The sequence below is a fragment of the Crocodylus porosus genome, unplaced genomic scaffold (genome assembly GCF_001723895.1).
Source record: "Crocodylus porosus isolate Cpor-Errol unplaced genomic scaffold, CroPor_comp1, whole genome shotgun sequence".
NCBI classification, from domain to species: Eukaryota; Metazoa; Chordata; order Crocodylia; family Crocodylidae; genus Crocodylus; species Crocodylus porosus.
This window is the reverse complement of record NW_017728951.1, coordinates 45,950,003-45,976,245: the sequence shown is the minus strand read 5'-3', so window position 1 is coordinate 45,976,245 and position 26,243 is coordinate 45,950,003. Positions and strand designations below refer to the sequence as shown.

Genomic DNA, 26,243 nt, shown 5'->3' with positions numbered 1-26,243 from the left:
TATTGCTGCAGTGTTAACAACTTGCAAACCTGTGACAAGAACCCCATTGCAAAGCAGTAACTGAAATATCAGTTGCGCTCTGCAGGTGCAAAGTCTAGAGTTGCTGTGAGGTGGTCATCAAAAGCTAAATAAAAAGCCGTCTGTCCAAATAAAGTTAGTTAATACATAAATAAATAAATATCATCTACCTACTTACCTATCAATCAAACTTTCTCTGCAAGAGGTCATGGTCAAAAGGGCTGTCACAGGTAATTGTTTGCTTCGTCACCTCTAAACAAATCCTTTATGACACAAAGAAGTGAGTCACCCCCTAAACTACTTGTACCAGCACAGCAGTTATTCTTCTTAGAGGTAGCTGTAATGAACTGAGCTGGCAGCACTATTCAAGGTATCACTGAGCACCAATTGAACTGACAATACAGGGGAGAGTTATTTACCAATACAGTTCAGTGCTGTATTTGTAGAGGCAATCATTCCAAAAGGCCACATATATATTTAACAACCTCAACCCTGGCACTTGATATGAGCGTTGGGACTAGCAGAACTTTAATAAGGATCTAAAGCCAAAAAAGGACTACTGTAACTCCACAGAAATATACTTGTTTGAATGTTCCTCAAGGAAATGTGTAAAAATCTAAGGGTTAGAGAAGAAAAGGGTCAACTGAAGCTTGTTTGCAGTTAAGACTACCACACATGTCTTACGTGACCTTGGTCAAGTCAGTGAGCCAAGGATTTTCAAAATGACTTAGAAACCTGATGTTCATTGAATTGCAATCTATTTTATAGTTTTAAAATGCTCTCCTCTTAGCCTTTCTGTGCACTGTCTGTGAAATGGATATATAAAAAAAAAACATTCTTACCTGTTACAAGGTGTTCAGATGCAATCATACAACCACAATAGAGATCATCAGCATATAGCTTTTCCAAATGGACACTGTTCTAATTGGTTCCATACAGCAGTGAGCACATTATTATGGCTTCAACAACAATCGGGTTGAACAATCTAATTCCACTGTAAGTTTCCCTTTTTATAGTGTTTATTTTCTTGCTTCTCATGTATTAGCATAGTGCCTCAGAGCTGTGGAAAACAAATACTAGCATGGAATATTCCATGCTGGACAAAACCTTCTTCTTTACGAGAGGAAATTTATTTAGCGTATGCAATTTCAACATATTGTTTCAGCCATCTTAAGGCAATGTCATCACCAGTGTGAAGAGCTTATAGGCCACGAGGTAGCATAGTAAATGGATGTGGGACATAGTCAACAATGTGGTATATTGAACTTGTCCACAAGGGCATTTGTTGTCATTGCAAAGGTCCTATTTGTATAAGTTCGAGACAGTGACTCGATAGGATTCGAAAACGGTTGAGAACTGCCCAATAATGGTTGAGAATTGCCCAATAATGGCATAGCTAGTTAAATCCTGGTTGCCTAACTATAGGGTCAGACAATGTTGTGAATGATTGGTGCTTATGCTGACCCTCCATGCCATGAAATGAGATGAAAGGAAAAGGAGAGGAAATGAAAAATGTGCTATAAATTTCTAGTTTTGAAGTAGATCAGTTTATGAGAGGGATTATATGAAATCAGTTGCCTGCAGAAGTAGGAAACTAGACTTGATTTAGGACAGCAGTGGGGAAAATACAGGCCAAAGGCCAGATGCAGCCCACCAGATGATTTCACATGGCCCGTGGGTGCCCACCAATTAATTGTACCCTGCCCAGCCCATGCGCTGCACTCCCATCCTCCACCCCCCCACACACACACACCTTCTACACACTCCATCACATGGGGCTTCCCCAGTGGTGTGTGCCAGGAGCTGCAAGTGAGCCCTGTGCGAGAGGTAGGCCAACCTAGCTCTGCTTCTTGCTACCACACCCTACACCCTCCCTCACACCATACAAGCCCTACACACACCCACACCTCCCAGCATACCCTGTACCCAGAGATGACCCAAGCAGGATGCAGGACCCAGGGCAGTTCCAAAATGGCAATTCTCCTCCCCTCCCCCACCCCAGAGTACTTCTGGGAGCAAGGTGGGGGACTTTGTGAAGGACAGGGGTTAAGGGATGGAATTTCTGGTCCCAAGATGGTGACTGGGATGGAGTCCATGCCAAGGGGTGGGACTACCATTGCAGCCCTTGACAGCTCATCAAAACTCATTAAGTGGCCCTCCAGCCAAAATAATTGTTCACCCCTGACCTAGGAATTTGCTTTTAGTGCCATGTTCCTGTTTTTTGAAAAATGGTAGGTTTTTTTTGTTTTTGGGGTTTTTTTTAAGATTTTGAAGCCAAGCACAGATCAGCCTTTTTATCCAATATTCAGCCAGACAGCCAAGCCAAGATCTAATCAAGTGAAATAGGTAATTAGTGGTTTGAGCAACTATACCTGCCCAAGATGATAACATTAGGACATCATGTTCCTAGTCTTTAAGAATACTGGTTTTCTTCTGCTATATAGACGTTCCCCACAAGCTACAGAGAAAACAATGATGGCAACTACCTAGAAAGCGTGGTCAAATTAACACACATACAGACACGCAGTCATTCCCTCCCCTCCCCTGCCATGTATTATAATATTAAGAAAAGATTGACTTTTATTAGTAAATGTTTAGGATTGGGAATCCAGAAAAAAGATGACAAAACTGATATGAAAATACAGATCGCCTGAGCGAGGGACTAACAATAGAGTGATGGAGGTGATGAGGGGACCGCAACTAGGTTACAAAAGATACAATGTTAGCCAACTAAGCCTGGGGGAGGGAGGGGGTTCGTGACGCTAAGAAAGAAAGTAGATACACACAAATCTATTACAATGGTCTGCAATGGTGGGCCTCTTTGTCAGTGATGATTATGTCAGGTTGCATCTGGCTCTCGCAGCCTGGGACGGTGCGGTTCACGGAGATCTCCCCCGCCGCTCCCTCCCCCCCGGGATGGCGCTCACCAGTCGGTTCTGGACAGCATTGTGGCGGATTTGCCAGGCTCTGGCATGCGGCTTGCAGCTGCACAGCACATGGGGGAGAGTCTCTGCCGCCTGGCTGCACCATCGGCACATCTTGTCCCAGTGGCCAAAGCGCACGGCCCCGTTCAGAAGCAGGCAGTCGAGGCGGGCACAGTGGAGGAAGCACCAGTCCACAAAGTGCATGAAGCTCCCGCTGGGCATGACTAAACTAGTGGAGACTTAAGAACTTTGAGTACCACGCTCTCTTTGATATTACCATATTTACTTGAATAATCCACACCCCTCCCCCCACCTCCCTAAAACCGGATTAGCAACCCCGCACCCATCACATACTAATCTGGAATAGGCAGCAGCTTAGGTCTGGTTTCAGTCCCAAGTTTGGGATTGAAACTGGAGCTAAGCCACTACCTGCCCTGGGCCAGAATGGCTTGTCTGGTGGGGCAGGGGCTCACACCTAGGACAGTATGGGAGAAGACAGTGGGGGTGGGAAACCAGGGAAGATTTGGCTTGTAGCTTGGCGGGGCGGGGGTGGGGTGTGTGGAAAAAAAACAAACAAAAAAACATAACCGTGAAGTAGCGCCTCCTGATGTCTAGTCTGAATCTACTCTCTGCCAGCTTGTGACTGTTATTCCTGGTCACTCCTGGCAGTGCTTGGGGGAACAGGGACTTCCCCAGTTCCTGCTGATCCCCCCTGACTAGTTTGTAACAGGCCATCAGATCTCCCTTCAACCTTCTCTTGTGTAGGCTGAACAGGTTCAGGTCCCTTAGCCTCTCCTTGTAGGGTCTGCCCTGCTGCCCCCTGATCATGTGAGTAATAAGGCTTGCTTCTTGTTATCTCACTCACCCCAGCTGGGACTTGAACCCAAATCTCCCACATGGTAGGCAGGAACGCTGCCACACAGCCACCACTAGAGCTAATAACAAGGAATATAGGGCCCAGGTATATGGAAGGAGAGAACACAATGACCCATTCCCACAAAGATTTTTTCCCTGTTACTTCACTCACCCCAGATAGGGCACAAACTTGGGTCTCCCATGTGATAAGCAGAAACTCTACCACACAGCCACCAGTATTGTCACCTATTGAACGGAGTTATATTATTGGCCATTATAGCCCATTATTGGATCAACAAAATGGTGCTTGGGCCCAACTCAAAGAGGATAACAAAAAATTGACAGAAAATGATAGCAAGGTGGGGGGTCCAATATAATTAAATCAGATAATCATGAAGGTCAGTAAAGTATGTCTCTCTCAGCCCAGGCCAGCTTAAAATCTAGGAAGCCTCAATAGATAACAAGCTGAATCTTAACCCAACAATCACAAGTATAAATGTTCCTCATCTGCCTCTAGTCAAGCACTGCATTTCCCCCCAGAATGTACAATATCTACCACATTAAGTCACAGATGTGAAAATTGTATTTCTGCCTTACTCACTACTTGACCCTACTTATGATCTCTGTGTGTATGAATAGCAATAACTGAAAGAAAGACTGTGTTTTCTTCTTATTATAGTACTTGTTGCCCATGGCCAACTCTTCGAAAAAATACAATTATCTTCCAGGGCTCAGGATGCCTTTTAGCCACTTGCATAGCTGTTTCATTAGCCACATCCCTTATGGAGAGTGAAGGCTAAAATTAAAAGGGAACTTATTGAATTCCAAATGAAGATAAAAATCCATGGGGAAATGTGAATTTCAGGCTCTTTTTCCTTTTAAAGACAAATGCAACTTCACGGCATTCTTGCAGCTTGAGCTTATTAGCTACTGAAACCCAATCTGGAATGGGTTTCAAGTTCAAAATCCAAGTATTCATTCTCTCTCTAATATGAACTGTAGACATCAACAGCTGTTATAGCATGAAGTTCTGTATTCCACCCCAATTCTAAAAGTCTATTAGTGCTCTTCAGACAAATACTGTACAGCTATTTAGAGAAATCCAGAATGAGCAGCAGAAGCAAATGTAAACTGGAGTGTCCGTTCGGTTTTGCTCATGAATTACTACAATTTTGTAAAGAAAGGGACTATATTCCCCCTTGTCTCCCACTCAGGGTTGCTCCCCATGGCATACTTCCTCCTGCATTCTCACTTAAGGGCACCACTAAATTTGGCCTCCATTTTCTTCCCTCATTTCTGCCTTGATACTGTTTTCCATACTGCTTCCTAGGCAGACTGTAGTCCTGACTGACTAGAATCCTACCCTGCCTTCATTCAACAACCTTGGACATGTGTACATGAGACTTGCTGCAAAAGTTGCCTAACTAGCTCTGCAGTAAGCATCTCAGCATCTATGTGCAGTGCTATTAAGACAGGGGAAACTAGTTAACTCCAGTGAAGCTTAATAATTGTTAACAAAAGTACTGCCCTGCAGCAGTTTTTTTTTTTTTTTTTTAAAAGCACTGCAGCAACTTGTGGGGGCTCCATGTCAGCTAGCTCTGCATTGGAGAACCCAAATGCCTCAGCAAACCCCTTTTCATGCAGCATGTTGAGCTGGGTAGGAACAGCACCAGGGTGGCAGGAAGACACCCCCCCAGACCTGCTGCCAGCCAGGGCTAGAGCCAACTTGGCATGCTACAGTCCATGTGTAAACATGGCACCCAGCAGCAATAGACTCTGGCACATGCACCAGAATTTATTGCTGTGCATTAGTAGCACCCCTCAAGGCTGATTTTTCCCCACAAGACCCATAAATATTTAACCCCTTCTTACATGCCAAGAGAGCATGTATAAAGAAAGGAACTAGTTTCTGCATTTCCAGTTTTGCTCTACTTGTTGACTACAAGCTCACCAAGCAGAGACCACCCATACCTGTATCTTATCCCTGTTACATTAAATGGTGCTTGATTTATCCAATTTAGTCAGATTCAACCTTGAGGCTTCCTCATAGAAATAGCTTTCTAGGGGCTAGGAACTTTCCTTAGTTTCATTTTATTAGTAGTAAAAGTTGCATCCCTCCCCAAACTCCAAGATAAACATGCTTTTTGAAAAAAGTATTTATACTTTTCTAATACCTTCAAGGTCATGTCATTATGAGTCTGCTAAGTCCTCTTTTTGACAGAAGCCAGGGTTGGGCTGTAAAGTGGCAAAGAACACTCCAAAACGTTGACAATAGATTCAGGAAATAACATGTTGAGCATTCAACTAATCTCAAAATTTCAAACCACTTAATTTTGGGATGCTAAGTTCACCCAGCATCCCAAAATTAAGGCCAGTAGAAATTTCTAGCATGAGTATCCAAATAGCAAGCAAAAGGGATGTAGTTCGCAAATACAAAGTTAAAGTTGTTTTTTCCTTCCAGATGCTCAGTTGCCTATTAATTTACAAACACGGGATAAATTGTACTGGAATATCACAAACTCACTCAAGATATGATGGAGGAACATTGCTGAAGCTGAAGAAATTATGGAGGATGTGTATATTCACAGTGTTCTGCTTTGGTAAAATTTTGAACTTTTTTTGGATTTCAGCTTTATTTGATAAATTCATCTCTCTCTAAATACACATAAAATTCAAAATCTGCCAGCACAGTAAAACAGGCCGAGTAACACTCTGGAAATAAATTATCTATTGAACTATAGATACCTTTTTCTCCAAGTTTTGTTCTTTAGATAAGGCTGCAGTCAGAGGGGTTGGGCAACAGTTGTGCCAGGACAAGGTTCTTAAACCACAAAAGCATGGTTTATCAAAAAACCTCTCTCACTAACAGTTAAAAATAAGATTCCAAAACAGGAAAAGTATGTACATATTTCATTGCAGATAAAAAACAAATACATAATACTGTTTATAACAAACAATAAATGCTGAAGTCATTTAATATTTTGTTTTTTGTGTTTTTCTCCTGAAATTTATAAACAGATGAAGTTATTTTTGTTTACTTTCGTTGTTTATTACCTTTAACCATCCAAAGAAAAAGAAAAAAAAAAAACCCTTTCATGTCTAAGAGGAAGGCTTCAATAGCACACATTCAGGCATCTGTATTGCTGTGTGCACACTACCCCCTAGCGATTGTTTTGCTATATTTAATAACAAAGCTGCTTTCTGGTTAATAGTAGTAAACAGTATATACTGGGAGACTTAAAGGAGCCTGGCATCTTAGGAATAACATTTAAGACCCAATTCAAGGTCAAAATAAATCAGTGAGTCTTTTCAAGCAAGGTTCTTTGGGTGAATCTGATATTTTTTATTAGATCAACTTAAATAGTTGCAGGGGAGGGGGAATTGTAACAAGCTTTCAGGTTTAAAAAGCTTTTGTCAGACCAAAGAAGTCTCTGCATTTAGCATGTGCCCTTTCATCAGGGATTCCTCAGCTCTGATCTGCTTGCCTAGCATAAGATTAATTTGGATGGGGTGGCATTTAAAATTTGAGTTGGAAATAAATCTACTATGAAAGTATGGGAAAATAACGCATGAATCTCTCTGCAGTGCAGTTGCATCTAAAATACTGAATTCATACAAAAGCTTCACTGACATAAAAATGCAATTAAAAAAACAAAACAAAACCCCATACAACACACATCTGAAGACCACTATCTTAGAATTCACAAGTGATGAGCTCATACCTATCCTTTAGGTGTTTTAAAGTATTGTATTTGTCTGTTATAGTCCTGTAGACTTCACTTAAAAAGCAAAAACCAAACCCACATGAGGTGGGAAACAAGCAACTAATATTCAGTACCTAGTTAAAACTACTGGAGACTTAAGAACTTTGAGTATTTGATATTACCATATTTACTTGAATAATCCACACCCCTCCCCCCACCACCCCAAAACAGGATTAACCATCCCGCACCCATCACATACTAGTCTGGAATAGGCAGCAGCCAAGATCTGGTTTCAGTTCCAGGTTTGGGATTGAAGCTGGAGCTAAGCCACTGTCTGCCCTGGGCCAAAATGGCTCGTTTGGTGGGGCAGGGGCTCACACCTAGGACAGTATGGGGGAAGACAGTGGGGGTGGGAAACCAGGGAAGATTTGGCTTGTAGCTTGGCGGGGCGGGAGTGGGGTGTGTGGAAAACAAACAAACAAACAAACAAACAAACAAACAAACAAACAAACAAACAAACAAACAAACAAAACTGGGGGGGGGGGGAGGCAGCAGTGGAAAAACAGTGCAGGGGAATGAGGGAGTCTGGCACCTTGGACCTAGCATCCTTCCACCCAACCCACTTTTTGTGTCATATCAGTAGCAGGACAATTTAAAATCCCCCTGGCAGTACTTGCTATTCTACATATCAGAGAAAAGGTGTCATCTTAAAATCAAAAGAAGTCATCTTGGATTGGGTGAATATGGTACAAGCAAGAACACTAACTTCAAGCCCCTCCTCACTGAGATTTCATCAAGCCCCAGGGCTTAGTCTTCATTCTGATGTTTGCAAGGTATTTGTCTTTCAAAAGACAGAAATGAGAACCCTTTTTTTTTTTGGTACCTCAAGAAGTGTAAATTTTACTCTAAGTATCTTCCTCAAACTATTTTTTTGATGTGCATATTTTACCCCAAGCATTAAGGACTGTCAAAATGTAGTTGGGTAGTGGATTATTCTGCTAGTCACTACAGACCATGGTCTTCCCTACATCATTATTTGTCATCACATTTACCAGAGTTTCAATTTACTCTTCTTGGGCAAGATGTGGAAGAGGTTACATTTAGAAATCTACATGGTCCACTATCAAAGCCAAATCAGTATAGTGGTAAGTGAAGTAGCCAGTTGTCAGAGTGCTCAAGTTTAACAGTTCTAAGCCTTATTTGATTTCTATGGGGTAAGTCAATTTACAGCATTTTACTGCGCACAGATTGCCTGAATACTGTATACGAAGTTTTCTAGTGAGCTTCAAATGAGCAACTGTCACAGATATAAAAATGTAAAGCAGTTCAGTGGCCCTTGCATTCCATTTTACATAGTTAGGAAAAAACCAAAACAAAAAAAAGAAAAACGCAAGAACTTCAGTATGAAAACAAACACCAAGAGAAAGGTTCGTACTAAAACATTTAGTTATAAAAACATTTTAATGCAGTACAAACACTGCAACAGATCTAAACAATTCTGCATCTCTCCATTTGCTTATGATATTGAATAGCAGATGTTGAACTCTATGAAAAACAAGAAAGAACTCTTCATTTTCTATGTAGTTTATTAAACAGGTTAGAGCCAGATCAACACCATCTCCACCTAGGTCTTCCCAGAATAATTTAGTCTCTCTGTAGGAAGAGAAAACAAAACAAGTCAGTCCCAAAAATTATCCAAGAAACAGGATATAGTCATTCACACTTTACACTGGGTAAGCGACAGAGAACCTATCCTCCATGTAAAAGTTAAGGTGCAGTTTATCAACATCATTATATACAGTTTAAGCTGTAACGTGTGCCAATGTAGAACACAGGAGATGGCATAATTATCCAGGGTATAAAGCATCACAAAGCAGTTCATGACAAACACACAGTCAGAACACCAGACATTCAGCATAGTCAAACGCTTAAAAAACAAACAAACAAACAAAAACAAAAAAAGTTACCTGTAAGATCTATTTATCAGCTCACTGAAACAGGAAATGGAAAAAAAAGTCAGTAATCCTTTAAATAATAGACTTGAGCAAAATTTTTCAGGTCATGATGCCCTATAAAGTCTGCATGGATTTGCATTTGCTAAATAAATAATAAAATCAGCTAGAATTTTGAGGATTCCTCATCCACTATAAAGGGCACTGCTGGGCTTCATGCTTGTTTTAAGTTGTGCTCTTAAAAAAAAGAAAGAGGACTGTTTGCCTGGAAGCTTAAAGCCAACTACAAGCTTCTTAAGAAATCTGCAGCAATTAACAAGACTTTTTTTGATCCTTTGTTACCTATGAATTTTTACAAGGGAATTACTATGCCCCCCCCCCCAGTTTCTCAAACTTTATGTTACCACAACCCCAAGTGCTGGATAGTGGCAGCAGGGGATGGGGAGCTCACATGGCAGCCGCCACCATCCACCACTCTGTGCCACTGCTGCCTCGCACTTCTGCAGTACCCCCTGGGAAGTCTGCAGCCTCCTTTTAAGCCGCTTACAACCCCCACCAGGGTTGCAACCCAGTTTGAGCAACGCTGACATACACAGTTGAGTACTGCCGGCAGCCTATTTGCACATGTAATTATAAAAATAAAACCCAGACATTTTTCAACACACAGAATTCTCTCTCAGATGCAAGCTTTGGGTGTAGTTGGATTTAAATTTAATTTTGGCAGACACAGGTATACACCTAAAGCAAAGGAGTACTCATGGAACATTGTTCCATGAATAGATGCTATTACCACTTTGGCTTAATAGAAAACATACTATACTAAGCTGACTGTTCATGAATAACTCTAGTTCTTCAGAAACTGTTCACCACCCACTTAGTTCAGTGCATTGCTGAAATAAACACAAACAAGCAGATCAGCTGTTTATTGCAACTTTTGCTTTAAAAGGTCACTTTTCCAGTCAAATGAAGACACGGAAGTAGCCTTGCACAGTTAATTAGAAAAAGCTTTGCCCTTTGTAATAAAATCTAGAACACTTCAACTATATAACCCCGACCAGTTGACAAACTTTCACAAGGAACCTGCAGAGTGGCTGTAACATTTGTACAAAGCTAAAAACAATTTTATAATAAAGCCATTTTGTGTAGAGAGTGACAATAAGCAGCAGTAAGGAACACTGATGGAGGCACTATGCAACACAGCTTCTCTATATAGCCATAAACAGTGGCTAAGTGGTCCAGTAAGCAAAATGATCTTTGTACATGAAATTAAATTTGTTTACAAGCTTACCCTCTAACACACCCTCAGATTGTGTGGGAAGCAAAGACTCAAAAAGAGAAGATTGTCCTAAACAAACTAACTATATCCATCACTGACCAACTATCAGCACATCTTAAGCTTTCATAGGCAACAATCCACTCCATCAGACCAATTTGTTCAGAAAGGTCTGTCAGGCAGAAAGCACCGTGGAGTGCCACCTTGGAGAATAACATGAATACTAAACTTCTCTAGGTTCACCACAGCAACAGCAAGGATTCAATGTGCACCAGTTAAAAGAATAAATGCTGCTTGTATACACACACTTGTTGGAGTCTACACCAGCACAACTATAGGAAACAAAGGTCTAATATACAGATTCTTAGTGAATACAAGGCATTACAGTGGCAAAAAATAGAAAATCAACCTCTTGTTTACAGTTCAAGCAACTGATAGTACAATGAAATGGTTCAGACCACAAAATCAGGCAAGTAGGGAAGGTAAAATTAAGGCACCTGAAATTATTTAAGCTCCAATAGAACACATTTTCAGGACTAATGAACCTCAATTCTTTTTGCATTAAAGAAAGCGATGGAACTTAGTTGAGTGTCAGGTATTAAATGGTAAGCAAAACTTAAATCCAAGGTAGTTTTTCTTAATGAACAGTATACCCTAGATTCATTTTTTTTTTGTAGGTGAGCAATCTGATTTGCCTCTTCCTACTCCCATCTATCCAAAAAAAAAGAAAATCACCACACTTACTTATGCAACAAACCTTCTTCAAAGTTATTCTTTGAATCATAACCTCCCAAGTGTAAGCAGTTAATAATACTCCCAGACACCCATTTCAAACAGAAGTTTAAGTTCAGGCTTGAAAGGCTTTCTACAGGGATAAGAAAGTAGCAATAACCCAACTGAAAGCATCAAGTAAAGAGGCATCATCATGCATCATGTACTTTAGACAGAAGTCTCTCCTCCCATAGTGGGTACATAATAACAGCAGAGATTGGGATCAGGTCATTACATACCATAAATAACACCAAAAAGTTCTGTGCCTTTATTTTAATAAAAGCAATCCATGTAGATTTTCACTGTTCCAGGAAACAAGAGAAAAAGTTTTCAAGCACTGCCACCAGTTAATTTAGAGTTTTTTAAAAACAACTTCAAATGGGATAAGAGTCAAGAGAATACTTGCTTCCCTTTCAAAATTACATTGCTTATAGTTAAGGCTTGGTCAGCTGTCAAAAACCCTTCCCTTGTACTGTGGTTTCCATCTCATTTACACTGAGATCTCAAAATGCAAGTAAAATACCCGCCTCATTTTTTAAAAATAAAATTAATAAATAACACAGCAATATTAAAAATATCCAAACATTAATAATGAAGAGTAAGAAATGATGCAAAAAACAGCTTAGCTTTAAAATGGAAGCATCGTATATGTAAATTGTTTTTAGTTAACTGCCTCCATTTATGGAAAATAAACTGTTTATATGATGAAGCTGTTAGCAATGGAACAAAAAAAGGTGGCTTCTGCTTAACTGCTGACAAGGTGTACACAACAGTACATTGTATTTTAGGATTTTACAGGATTAAAAAAAAAAAAAAAAAAGTAAGTTAAGGATTATTTTGTGTCAGTATCCTATACTATTCCAGGTCCATCTCATATGCATGACACCACCGCTTGAGTTTTCCTGAAAATACAGTATGCTCATAACAAAATGCAAGTTACACATGCATCTGCACTTTGGGTCCCTACTTCTGAACTCATGCCTCCAAAATAGTGCATTTTAAAAAAGTCCTGACCTCTTCCACACTGGTTATTTTATTTCTACACAACAATTTAGCAGGTAGATCTCCAAAAGACTTGTATTTTTATGGTAAAGAGAGCCGAGATCTTACTTAGAGCAAAATTTAAATCACAGTCTCTCCCTCAGGTTTCATGGAACAGTTTTGTACATGTAGCAGAATGCAGTACAATAAAGTGGCAAAAAGAGAGAGTTCAGAGCAAGAACAGAGGCATGCAAAGCAAGTGTTTCTATTAAAGGCATCTCCAGTGTTTAAGTGATACATAGCTCAGTCACCACATTCATGCTCATTCTCAGTACCTGCTAGACACTTCATTTCTGATGAAGAATTCCAAGAAAGTAGGAAAGAAAAAGGTGAAAGTAAAGGTTACTAGGATTCAAGAGGTATTAGATCATTTAAGACATGAGCAACTACAAAGCTGTTAAATTCGAACACTTGCACGTAACCCACAGTATTATGCAGTGCTGAAGAATTGTTGATCTTTTTTTTTTTTTTTTTTTTTTGGAGGTCCAAAAAAAAAACCCTTAACCATGGCATTTTTATATATATATAAAATCTAAGGAAGAACAGTTTCTTTGTTCCTGAGATTGTCCCAGCCCCTTTCCATCTGAGGAGTTAACCCTATTCTTGTTGAACTGTACTATCACTTCTTTCACTCAACAGCATGGAAACATCTTGCCTTCCTTCAGCATTCGCTTTTAGAGTGCACTACACTGTGGCACCCCAACTCCAAGCTTAGAATTCCAAATTCCAAAAAGCTACATTTTTGACCATTCAGGTGTAAAGAACAAGTCTAAAGTTGAAAAGAACAAAGGTTATCCTCTAGTTAACCAAGAATTTCAGTGATGCAAAATGACACCTCAGTTACTCTGGATTGCAGCAAAACAAAACAATTTTAAAATTTCAAAATCCATAGAATGAGAAACTGAAGCAAAACTGAACATGCTGTCAGTTAAAACTTCACTTCATACTAGATAAGGAGCAGTCAAAGGTGAGCAAACTACACTACTGCAGAGCTAAAAACTATACAGCACCATGTCTATTACCTTCTATTATCCAGTAGAAAAAGGTAAAAGATAAAAGGGAAAAAAAAAAAAAAAGGAGATTACTTAGACAAAAGAGACTTCAAACAAATTTTAAAGCCACTATCTAGTCTCTGGTCCCTGGAAAAAACTTTCATCCTACCTTCTTGCCAGCACCAACATTTGCTTTGGCTGTGCCCCTGACTTTCTTCATTCTGTTTTTACGCTCCTTTCGCTGTTTCCTGGAAGTCTTCTTCTTTTCATACAAGCCATGCTAGTAAAAGAATTAATAAAAATTATTTAAGTATACTTAATATCAAGTACTTTTAGTGCTATTTATAAATTTCTGGATCTGTAATATTTATAACAATATTACTTAGAACTTACAAAATTTAACTTTAACTTCCCTATTAAAAAATTGCTACCTGAAATGAAAACTCCAGGGATTAAAGGAAAAAAAGTTCTGGCTTTGAGCCAAACTACTCAAGTCAAATGCATATTCTTGTGGCCCTAATAGACCAAAATGATCAGTTATTACTAAAATGTACTGCTCAGTGACAGGACATTAAGACCTTTGTACACCCTGTACTTGTAATTTTACTGTTGACAGAATGTTAAAAGACCCACATAACTTAAGTCTTGCATTATAATTGCACACGATCTGTTTAACATCAAGAGCAAGTGTCACAGCACTATGCATTCTAATAAAAAAGGGAAACCTACCCTGGCCAATCTGTGCTTTGGCTCATTCTTCTTTGCATAGTCCAGGGAATCATATATCATGCCAAAGCCTGTTGTCTTGCCACCACCAAAATGTGTTCTGAAGCCAAAGACAAATATTACATCTGGGGTTGTCTTATACATTTTTGCCAGTTTCTCCCTGATTTCTGTTTTGGGGACAGTAGCCTTCCCAGGATGAAGAACATCAATAACCTAAGGAAAAATTGTATTAAGTAGTATTCAGATACTGAAAACATCACAAACTTATCTTAACCAGTACAATCTTGTCAGATTTTAGAGAAGAATCATTGTATTTGATGTACCACAGCTAGAAGCCAAAAGTTTTAATGAAGATGAGAAGCCTTTCTGAAAAAGCTCAACAGAAAAGCTCTTGATTGAAATTGGATAGAACAACATTTTTATTCATTGACGAGAACGGCTTAAAGGGACCTCAAGAGGTCATCTAGTCCAAATACCTGCTCAAGGTAGGGTCATCTCCATTTAAAACAGGGGTAGCCAACATGTGGCAGGGGAAACATGTAGCATGTGGCAGATCATGGAGGGGAGAAGCAGCAGAGTCAAATATATGGCAGGAAACAGGTGAACAGAAGAGTGGGCAGTGGATGGGAACTGGAGTGTTACTTGAAGTGAGTGCAGGACTCATCTGTAGCCATGCCTGCCAAAAAGTTTGGCCCCCACTTATCTAAGCCACCCTGAACAGTGTGTAATATATTCCTAAAAACTCCAGGAACAGCCCTCAGACATAACCATGAGGCACAATGCCCAAAACATTAAATACAGCCTTTAACTTGCCACAGAAAAAGGAGAGATTAAGGGCACTGTCAGTATCCTGTTCATGAGAGAACAAGTAGTTTGTTGAAACTATACTCAAGAGATCCAATTGTACCACTAAATGGATATAACCTTAAAACCGTCTAATGGAAGCCTTCTGTTTAAAAATAAGATACCACCAACTTTAACTGAGGCAGAACCCAATTCATTTCAACTTTGGATACATCCATTAATAAAGGTATTTTAATACCATGCAGAAATCTGTTCCTGACAAGTTAATTGATCTTATTATGGTCAAGAGTTTGTGAACTTTCAGGAGCAATTACCTTCCTGGCTACTATACAAGCACCTAGATCAAGTTTACCAGTATTCCTGAAGAAATGGCCGAGTGGACAAATACTTAAGTAGGTAGCAAAGTGCCATTCATCTTCTTGAGCCCCCTTACCAAGATATTCAAACTCAAGCATCATCTACTCCAGTGAGAACCAATGAGTGTCCTTTCCTTCCCCAAGCCCTCACAGAAACACCACTCCATGTTTTCTTTCCACATCACTTGTAGCACCTGCCCACCTCAAAGTACAAAGGATTAGGTGTCTCCTTAAGGGAAACGTGTATACGCCTGCGCTTAGGGCTGACTGGTCTTTAAGATGCTCTTTTTAATAACAACATATTGCTAAGAATCAAGATAAAAACTTTTCAAGATTAATGCTGCAGCAAGTAAGAAGAAAGCTACTCCACATGTTAGCCAAGAAGATTGATAATCTTATCCCTAGCTTTCCTGCCTTCAGCCATCCTAAAAGGTGACAACTTTTCAGCAGAGAAGAAGTCAATGATGGCAATCACAAAATAAGTAATTCAGCATTTTAAAACAGATGAAGGCAGCAGCTGCATTTCAATATATCCTTACCATCTGCTTACGCTGAAGCAGTCTGTTCGTCATGAACTTCCTGGTTCTGATGGTCACTGTGTCGTTCTATGTAAGTGCAAAACACACACACATTAATGCACATTAGCTTACAGGTCATATGAAGCAGCCTTAACATGCTTAAGAGTTCATATGCCACTTTGAATAAATTTGAGAGCCAAGCTGCAAAAGCTACAAGTTGGTTCTGCAGTCACAGCCAGACAAAGCAACACTCCCCCTTACCCACCCCAGTCAATAGGAAAGAAAAAGAGCCCCGACTTTTTTGCATAGCTGCAGCACTGGAAACAAGCTTGACCCCTACCCTGGGAAACCAATGCCCAAGCGAGGTTTGCTAGAGGCAGCTTAGAGACTCATTTGCTTCTAAACCACGTAAGTCGCTGGGGATTGAAGCCCGCCCCCCAACCCCGGCCAGGCGCAGCCACGGCCTGCACTGCTCGGGCTCCCGGCCAAAGGAGGGAGCGGCCAGCCCGAGCGGGGCGGCTGGAGCCGCAGAACGCGCCGCACAGCGCGGGCTCCCGGCCCGACCCAGGGAAGCCGCCCGAGGAACTGCAGTGCGAGCTCGGCTGGGCCCGGGACGCAGCGCGTCGGGCAGCGGGGCCCGGGCTCCCCAATGCCGGTGCAGGCGGCACCGGAGGGCGAGCGCGGGGCCGATGCGCAAGCGGAGCCGCTGGGTTGGGCGGGATGGCGCCGGCCCGGGGCGGATGGAGCTGCGGCCTCGCGAGCGCTCACCATAGCAGCGGTCTGCACTCCTGGCAGTCGAGAAAGAAGGAAAGGTTGCAGCGCAGCCAATCATAAGCCGGCGCGTGGGGCTTTGCGGGGCCGGGGCTTCGCCCGGGGTGTCTACTATACTGCCTGAGTGAAAGCGCCGCAGGGAGGCGACCGTGTTAGTGCCTGACTGAAAATACTGGGGCTGGAGCAGAGCGGGAGGTGGGGGTGCCGTTGGTGTTTGCACTGCCCTTGGTGTGAGGGAGGTGGGGGTCCGCTTCGTGTTTGTCTCTATAACTGGCCTGTCCCACTTGTCGTGAGGCTTCTCATTTCCCTCTAGGCAACATCATGCTCACCAGCGGGGAGAAGCCGAAGCAGTGCAGGGTGCACAAGCCGAGGCTGGGGAGCAGTGGGAGCTGTGCTCAGGCCCCGCGTGAAGGGGCTGCTCCTCAGATCTCTAGTTCTTGGCTTGGGCCTGGAAGCAGGATGCCTGCTTAAGGTTTTGGAAACATCTGAAGCCCCAGGTGGGGGTGGAGGATGTTTGTGGGTGGTAGGGCCACTTATGGGTCTGGACTGACTGTTGGATTTGGAATTTGTTTTGGCTCTTTTGGCTTCAAACACAGAACATTAAAAAATAAAATAGAAAAATCTCTTCTTCCTGGGCACATTAAGATTTTACTTCAAAAGACACCCACAGTTTCAATACGTGGGCAGGTCTGGTCCCCAGGCCTCCAGGAGGGTGTTGTGGAATTAGACAAGGGCAGCCAAAATGAACAGCAATTGCCAGGCAGACCAGAAAAGACTAAGAGGGCTCCTCAGCAAGGGAGGGAGAGGGCTGAGGAGGTCTCTGAAATCCAGAAGGGTCTGCACCAAGGGAATAGGGAACTGCTGGTCGCCACATCCCAGAGCACTAGAACTGGGGGCACCCACTGACAGGAGCAGGTGACAGGTTTAAAACTAACAGGAGCAAGTACTTTTATTTTGCAACATACACTTGACTGATGGGATTCATTGCTACGGGACGGGGCGGAGGCAGGGATCACATCCAGGTTCAGAAAGGGACTGCATCGATTCCCATGTGAAATCTGTTAGTGGCTATGGAGTGGATGCACGATGGATGCAGGGAGGGTACCAAGTCAGGGACATATCTGGTTCAGATCACTCCCTCTATAGCAGCATTTCTCAATCTGTGGGTTGCGAATACATATGACAGGATTGTGAAGAAACTTAAAAAATGGATCAACAAACTTTAAAAACATATTCTTTGGTAAAGGAGAAAACTGGGAAACGATGGCTTTTCTCTCACAGGCTGGCTATTGGGGTTTACAGATAGGTCCTGGTACAAATACGGTTGAGAACCTCTGCAATATAGCATCCACTTCTGCCACTGTCCCAGATGGGCTACTGGGCTAGATGGGCAGCTGGTCTGCCCCCAAATGGCAGGCGGGCTGGTAAAGACGTGGGCTGCGTTTCCCTGTCTACAGTCGTGTGTTCCCTGGACCAATTCCAACAGGCATGGCCACCGAGGAAGTGTGCTTCTGGCTCAAAACCTTGTACTCTGTATAGATATAGGTATACGGAGATACAGAAGTATAGATGTAGATGCCCAAACATCTCTCGTTTTGGGTGAATCTATAAAGTGCAAATCCGCCCCCGCCCCCACCCAGCAGCGGCCGCGGTGCCTGGCGCTGAGGGCAGAAGGGGTGCTCCCTGCTGGCAGGCTGACTCGAGCGCGCTGCCCGGACGCTACCCCGGCCCGAGGCCCCGCCGCACCTCCAGCACAAGCCGGGCTGGCCCGCGGGAGCGGGGCTCCGGCCTGCGCGCGTTGCCCGTCACGGCCGGCAGGTGTCGCCGCGGCGGGAGCCGGCAGTGCTGCGTCTGGGCTCCTTCTTCAGCTGCCGCTCTGCACTCGTCGGAGGCGGAAGAGGTGGGGTTGGGACTGGCTGCAGTGCGGCGTGGGCGGGGCTGTGTTCCGTGCTTTTCTCTAATACCACTCGGTCCGGTCTCGCCTCGCTTCCTTGCCTCCCGCCACCATGGTGAAGGAGCAGTTCAGGGAGACGGATGTGGCCAAGAAGATGTAAGTGACCCATAGCGGGGTGTGTGTGTGTCGTGTCCCACGCGCGTCCCTGCCCCAGCGTGGCGGTACCAGGGACACGTCTGGTTGCCCAGGGGTTCCTTCCTATCCCTGCGGGTGGAAGAGCTGGGCGATTTGGTCCCTGGCACTTCACTGCAGAGCCCCCGTGCCCGAGCACTGCAGATCTGGTCTCTCAGTGACCAGCCAGGGTGTCCTTGCACTTCTGGCAGCCTCTTTGGGATTTGAGCCCTGCCCAGGGCAACTGCAGGCAGGGAAAGCCACTGTTGGGCACCTGTTTGTAGCCTGTGCTTCTAGGCCACCCGCTTGGAGAACCCAAGGCTGGGCTTTAGTTTTTTGACTTGGCAAACATCAAAAAGCTCATTCACAGATGGTGTCTGGTATTGCGGGGGTGGAGCTTGCTGTGCCCACGTTGTTGCTGTGGCTGCCTCTGCCCGGCTGCTCTAAAATTAAGGTTTGTGACGACTTCTCGCATTTTAGAAGCCACATCTGCTTTGGGATGAAGTCTCCTGAGGAGATGCGCCAGCAGGCCCACATCCAAGTGGTTAGCAAGAACTTGTACAGCCAGGACAACCACCATGCCCCGCTGCAGTATGGGGTTCTGGACCACCGCATGGTAAGAACTTCTGATGCTTGTTTGCTTCTACCTAGCACCTGTTGTTGAATAACTTATGCACCATGTTGAAATGGAAACTGAACTTTGCTGCACAGCCACAGAGCAGGTGTCCTATGCAAGCATCTCTTTATGCTGCTGGTGCAGGAGGGAGCTAATTCTACCTCCTCGGCTTCTCTGAGTTAGTGACTTGCTGAGGCCCTTCATGTTGTAAACACTTCGTCCCTTAAAAATTGATGCATGCTATCAACTTGATGGACATTGAATAGCTTAGGGGTAGGAAACATTTTTTGGCCGGAGTGCTGAAGAAATCCACAATGTCTACCTTGGAAGGTGCCAGGGTGCTGGCATGCCAGAAAAACAAAACAAGGGCAGGAGGTACATGGAAGGATGCCCTGCTTGTGCTCTGTGGCTTTCAGCAGCTACCCAGAACCTGGGCCAGGTGCTGCCTCCATGGCCGCCTCCCGGCCCTAAACTCCCAGGAGGCAGCAAGTGCCGGTGATACTCCCTTCTGTGCTGCCCTCACCACTGCTTCTGCAGAGCAGCTTTGGAACTTGGCACAGTAGCTGCCTGCTGCTCCTAGCTCCCCACTGCCTTGGCCACACTTCCCCTGTAGGCAGGGGCAGCAGTGAGGGGCACCACCCTGTGTGCTGCCCGCGCTGCTCCTGTGCACACAGGGGAAGTGTGACCTGGAAGTACGGAACTTGCAGCAGCAGGCAGCTTCCCTGTGTGACCCCTCTGTGCACTGCTTCTCTGGGTCACATGCTGTACTCCAGAGGATGCAGGGGAGGGCAGCAGGGCCAGGAGCTCAGGCCCCGGCCCTGGCCCTGGGAAGGCAGCAGGTGCCAGCACGGTGCCATTTGGGGTCAGAGCTGGGGCAGGGAGGCAGCAGCTGTTTGCAGCTTCCCAGCTGCAGCTGGCCCCAGCTCTGGGTAGCTGGTGGTAGCCACAGAGCTCAGGCTGCTCCCAGCAGGGCTCCCAGCTGGCAGCAGCTACCCAGAGCCGGGGCCGGCTGCAGCCAGGAGGCTGCAGACAGCTGCTGCCTCATCTCCCCAGCCCCAGCGCATGCCAAGGAAAATGGCCCTGCATGCTGTGCTCCACATGTGTGCCAGGGGTTGCTGGCTTAGGCAAACATCTCATGCCATGTCACTGCTATAGCTTTTCAAGCTGAAAAAGGCATAGGTGTAATACTCCTTATGTGCAGTTTGGTCATCAGGGGAGTTGTATAGGAGTGCTTCCTATTCCTGCTGACTGGAGAGTTCTTCAGAGTCAAAATAACTTCCCAGAGGTCTTTCAAATGGTAGCTGTCATGTTTTGTCCCCCTAGTTTAGCCACAACTAAAAAGTTCCTGTATGCTTTTTCCAAAGGGTACCAGTGAAAAGGACCGTCCATGTGAAACGTGTGGGAAGAATCTTGCTGACTGTTTGGGGCATTATGGCTACATTGACTTGGAACTGCCATGTTTCCATGTTGGCTACTTTAAAGCTGTGATAGGTATCTTACAGGTAAAAATAGCCCTGTTGGTTCTGAGGGCAGTGACTGTGATCATGACAACTTTAGAGAAAGGGAGAAGATGAGAATTACTTTTCATTTGGTTTATTTGATGAGAGATTACGAAATATTTGGTGGTAGTGTATGCCAGCTATTTTCTTCAGTGTTTATTGTATTACGTATTGAAAACATTAACCTATTAAAACAGCAGGCTTTGTTTTCCTAACAGAAAGCTTATGATGCATGTGGAATCTGCCTATTTGACTTAATCCTTCATCCTTTTGAGACAGTCAGATTAAATTGCATGGTACAAAGTTTTTTGTGTGGGGCCAGTAAACCTAAGATGCATCTGATTTGCACTGATATTCTTGCTCTTAAGTAGTTTTGCAAAAACTTCAATTCATCCTCATAAACACGATTTTCTTGTATTCATTGTTTGGACTGTGTGCTGCATACTAATTGGATTCCCACATGTAGGCAGTGGAATTTCATTTGTGAAATGCCATGTATAACAGCTGGTAAAGGACTGTAGCAGCTCCCTTCATCCAGAGACTCTAACGGTTTGTTCTAGTTACAGTTGTGCAATCTCCGCTTTCTTGTGCTTACCTTTTTAAGATGATTTGCAAAACCTGTTGCCGCATTATGCTGACCTCAGAGGAAAAAAAACAGTTTTTGGATTATTTGAAGAGACCTGGCTTGACATACCTCCAGAAACGAGGACTGAAAAAGAAAGTCTCTGAAAAGTGCAGAAAGAAAAGTATCTGTCCTTACTGTGGGGCTTTTAATGGTGAGTGTGAATGCTGGTGTGTGGTGATGACTTATTCATTGTAAACATATTTGCACTAAAACCCATGAAGGTCATTGAATTCCAGAATGACATCTTATTCTGTAAATATGGCTTTTTTTTAAGGGATACCATACAATTAACTGAGAGGCAGGTCAAAGGGGAATGGGTACAGTGGTGTAGTTGAACCCCCTTCCTACTGTGTAGGATACTTAACTAAGAATACTTAAATAGGGGCACCAGCCCTGAGTGCAGATTTAGGGGAGGTGGCATTAGCAACCCTTGGGCATGTTGGTCTGGTGTATACTGGGAAATATAATGTGGACTCTCCCCTTGTCTCTTGCGATTTTGCTGCCTGGGTTGAGTGACACTCCAAACAGCCAATCAAGTGCACATTCTCATGAGGGCAAGGTGAGGGTTTTCTGAGTGAAGCAGGACTCGGAGGCATGGGAGGGAATGCTAGCCTGGATTGAGTGAGGTGGCTGTTGCCTTCTGATGTAAAGGTGTCAGGAGACAGGGAGCCCTGGGGATGTTAGGGTAGTCAATGATGGTGCAGGCAGGGAGCATCTCATAAAGAGGGGCCAGGCAGCCCAGAATCAGGTTCCCTCAGCTGATTGGTTCCTCTTCCAGAGTTTGGCTTGATCTTAACCATACGCTCCCTTTTCAGAATTCTAGGTCTGCCCCTGAATTCACTGGGCTCAATTTTATGCCAAGTGATGAGATCATCTACACGCAATGTGTAGAAATTGCCAGAATAGAACAGATCTCTCCATCATGTTATCAGCTACAGGTCATTACCTGAGAAAGATGCTTGCAGAAAACAAAGAAACAAACTAAAAACCAAATCCTGTCTATCTAGAGTGGGTTGGAAACTGTTGACACTGCCACTCTCTCCCTGGTGATCATTATCACAAAACTGAAGTAATCTGATTCCTTGTCCTATTATTTGTAATGGTACTTAATCAGACTTTTAGGGAATACTAAACTACTAACCATTTCTTTCAGCAACAAAGTGCACAGACCACAAATATATATAGTAAGAACTCTATTTCTGAGATTTATTAACCCTAAAAATTATTTGAACTATGCTTGTTAATATATGCTCTTTGTGAGGGCAATATCAAGCTTCAGCAACTAAAACATTTTCCCCTCAGCCCTCCAAACTCCTTTTAAAAATTAATGTAATCTAGAGTGGAACAAATTGCTATTTGCCTCCCAATAGCTATTGCTTTTACACAGCTGTACAGTGACAGTTTCTATAAAGACTAAACTCTCATCATCTAAGAATCTCAGTCTGTTGTACATGCAAAAATAAATAACTAAACTATACTTTATTGCAAACCTCTGGAGATGTCAGCTTTGGGCCTGAGTCAATATCCTTTCCTTTCTAGAGCCAAATGTTAAAACTAATTAGAAACAAAAATTGATATTTAATCTTCTGCTTGTTCTTTATGTGCATCTAAGCCAAGGTATAAACGTAACTATGAGTTAGCAGAGTTTTGTTTTGTTTTGATTTTGATGATCAGTTTATCTTTATTTGAATCACGTATATTTGAGGGAACTGAGTTGCTCGAGGGACAGGTAATCAAGGCCCAACTCTTTAAACCTTGTATTTGAATTCAGAAGAAATCAGAAGTGTCCATTTGGATGATCTATGTTAATTGAGTTTTTCAATTAAAGGAGCACCACATCACAAAATTCCTGTCTGATAAAGAAGGCGGTTGAATCAGCAGAGGAACTGATGCACCCTCCTCCATCCTTAAAAAGGATCGGGGTTATGACTGAGGTGAACTGGAAAGACAGTATTAAAAGGCAACAGCAATGGCAAACTTGCATTTTCTTCTGTAAATAAATAAATAAAATATATCTATGTTGTAAACCTGGAAAGCCACTAGTCCACTCAGAATTGTTTTGTTGCAAAATAAAGAAGTAAATATTGTAGTCTCATTCCTAACAAAATTCTTTTTACAGGTACTGTGAAGAAATGTGGTTTACTGAAGATAATCCATGAGAAGTACAAGACCAATAAGAAAGTGGTGGATCCAGTTGTATCCAATTTCCTTCAGTCTTTCGAAGCTGCCATAGAAAATAACAAAGAAATAGAATCCTTGCTAGGGAGAGCTCAGGTGAGCGAGTGAGTCTTCTGTGCTGAGGGATTGAAATATCTGCTAGTTTTGAATTTTCTGAAGCGGCTAGTGTAGGGGGTAAAAGTTTGGTCTTATGCTGGTTCAGACTAACAGGGCTGTGAAGCAGTGGGAAAGATCATTCTTCAATGTTTCCTCCCTATATAGAGAGGGAAACATGGTCTATGCAAAGAGCAGGGCCTTGTTTCAATCAGTGAAGTTACCAGAGAAGCACAGGATGGCTGTGTACAAAGTGCAGGGATGCTGCTTCTGCAGGACTACCAGTGTTTTATGTTCTGCAGAGTGAGTCTTAGTGGAGTGTGTTATGACAGAATGTGGTCCTGTTATTACGGAAAGAGAAGAGATAATGTAGGTTCATCTTCTGTGGATAGGTACCTTGAGTCTTGGATAATACATTTTTCAGAAACCCAGCCTGTAGAAATAATCTGACAACTGTGCATGTTGTACTGACCAGAGTATTATATGCCAATATGTGAGTTTTTGTGTATTAAACCAGTTTGACATTTATACAAGGGTTTTTTCCCCTCCCTCCAGGTTTTTATAAACTTGGTAGTTCTAAGATATCTAAATAATAGAGACTAAAAACAGCAGTAAAAAAAAGTGTGAATCACTCTCTCGAATTGCAATTTGGGGGGTGGGGGGGTTGGTATAATTAGTGAATGGAAAACGTGTACAATATTCTCCTTGTACAACAATGCCACTGTAAAGCTTCCTAAAATGAATTGCATTAAATCGGGCAGTAGTGCTGAATTACATTAAATCAGGTAATGGCTCTGTAATTCACAAACAGTAGTAATCAAAATTAGTAGCAATTATACTTAACTTCAAGCATATTGTTAAAAATTGGTTATATTGCTTTGGCAAGTAGCAATTAAATATTTGAATAATTTTGCAAATAGACAAGTAGCAGAGGGGGAGAGAAAATTCGTACAAAAGGAAAAGCTGAAAAGGAAAGGATCAATAATTAGTATGGAAAATGTATCTTTTAACGAATTCAAAAGGAGAGGAGGAATCATGGTAAAGAACGTGCATCAGCTCTTGCAATATAGTTTACATCTGTGTAATCCTGTGGTAATATAATTTTGCTAAATAGCCCTAAGTCTGAGCTTAAGATACTCCTGTAGCACCACAGATTTAGCCTAACAATTTATAATTTTGATAGGCATCCAGTTGTTGTTTGTGTCCATTCCCAAGTCAGAATTGGAGGCTCTTAGTTGGCTTATTTTAAATAAGAGAAATCAGAAAAACATGCTTGTTTGCTTGCATAGCAGTAACTTTCATTTTGCTATCGGGGCTCATAGTAGAGATAATTGGTGGCAGGCACTGGTCTTTTATTAGACCAACAAGATTTTTGCAAAAAAAATTCTTTAATGGCAAGCTTTCGGGCACAAACATTTTTCATCAGCCATCGGAGAAAAGATTGTACAAGTTCTCCTGGGTAGAAATGAAAGTTAATATTTCATAGGATTTCACAGTAGATAGAAAACTCCTCTGGGCAAGGGAGTTCATAGCTGGTATGAAGTCTCTTGCCTCTTGTGAGGTTTTGTAATGGTGCAAATTACCTTGAAATAAAGGCAGGAGCAGTATCTCAGATTTCAGACAGTCAGAGTTGCTTCCTCATTGAGAAAATATAAAGGTTTCATTTTTAAAAACTGGCTAAAATTCAATTTAGTCCATGTGTCGGGTATCCAGGATGTAGTCATATTGGTTTAGAGGAAAAAGTAATCAGGGCTTTAGTAGAGGTGATATCTTTTATTAGACCAACAAGATGTTTGGAAAAAAATTCTTTAATTGCAAGCTTTTTCCAGGTGCTTTTATTCATATTTAAACTTTTTTTCCAGATACATGGAAGGTAGAAAAGCAGAAAATGTTAGTTGTGTCAGAAAAAAAAAAATGATCATGAAGGTTACTTTGTGATTGTTCTTTCTTTGAATTCTGCAGGAGAACTTGAACCCTTTAATAGTGCTAAACCGCTTTAAAAGGATCCCAGCAGAAGATATCCCTCTGCTTCTGATGAACCCAGAGACAGGAAAGCCTTCAGACTTGATTCTGACACGACTCTTGGTGCCACCCTTGTGTATCCGACCATCTGTAGTGAGTGACTTGAAGTCTGGCACCAATGAAGATGACTTGACAATGAAACTGACAGAAATTATTTTCCTTAATGATGTAATAAAAAAGGTGAGCTGTTCTTTATGTAGTTTAATTATTATATGGTTTGATTTGAACTGGAGGTTGTAAATGGCTTTATTTTTCTCTTTTGGGCCCAGTCTAGCAATCAGTTGATGTGGCTGTTATGAAGTGTAATATGAAAGACAGTTTTTTGATCCAACCCTTTGAAATATATATAAACAGGATGCTAATATGAACAGGATGCGTTTCAGTACTGACAAGTGCAGGGTGCTGCACTTAGGCAGTAGAAACCAGCAGCACACTTATAG

The 26,243-nt window shown here is 42.6% G+C and overlaps 2 protein-coding genes across 5 annotated transcripts in view; one reads left to right on the top strand and one right to left on the bottom strand.

Moving 5' to 3' along the window:
* Positions 1 to 8,943: 8,943 nt before the first annotated feature.
* On the bottom strand, positions 8,944 to 16,734 carry RPS24 (ribosomal protein S24). 4 transcript variants are annotated; one of them, XM_019556161.1, is made up of 7 exons: positions 16,703 to 16,733; positions 15,956 to 16,021; positions 14,260 to 14,469; positions 13,700 to 13,810; positions 12,814 to 12,831; positions 9,469 to 9,492; positions 8,944 to 9,154 (listed from the first exon to the last, which is right to left on the bottom strand). In XM_019556161.1, the coding sequence occupies exons 1-5, from the start codon at positions 16,703 to 16,705 to the stop codon at positions 12,826 to 12,828; spliced, it is 396 nt and encodes a 131-aa protein (XP_019411706.1). In that variant the 5' UTR covers positions 16,706 to 16,733; the 3' UTR covers positions 8,944 to 9,154; positions 9,469 to 9,492; positions 12,814 to 12,825. The 4 variants fall into 4 exon arrangements, with proteins under 4 accessions (XP_019411706.1, XP_019411708.1, XP_019411705.1 ...); XM_019556163.1 differs by lacking the exon at positions 12,814 to 12,831 and having other exon boundaries at positions 16,703 to 16,731; XM_019556162.1 differs by lacking the exons at positions 8,944 to 9,154; positions 9,469 to 9,492 and adding an exon at positions 10,733 to 11,090 and having other exon boundaries at positions 16,703 to 16,734.
* Positions 16,735 to 18,651: 1,917 nt separating this feature from the next.
* POLR3A (RNA polymerase III subunit A) overlaps positions 18,652 to 26,243 on the top strand; it is a 53,820-nt gene continuing 46,228 nt past the window's right edge. Inside the window, exons 1-6 of the mRNA XM_019556083.1 lie at positions 18,652 to 18,755; positions 19,251 to 19,386; positions 20,751 to 20,888; positions 21,490 to 21,661; positions 23,630 to 23,784; positions 25,744 to 25,983. Of these exons, the coding sequence (XP_019411628.1) occupies positions 18,712 to 18,755; positions 19,251 to 19,386; positions 20,751 to 20,888; positions 21,490 to 21,661; positions 23,630 to 23,784; positions 25,744 to 25,983 (885 nt within the window). The 5' untranslated portion in view covers positions 18,652 to 18,711. The remainder of the gene's footprint in view (positions 18,756 to 19,250; positions 19,387 to 20,750; positions 20,889 to 21,489; positions 21,662 to 23,629; positions 23,785 to 25,743; positions 25,984 to 26,243) is intronic.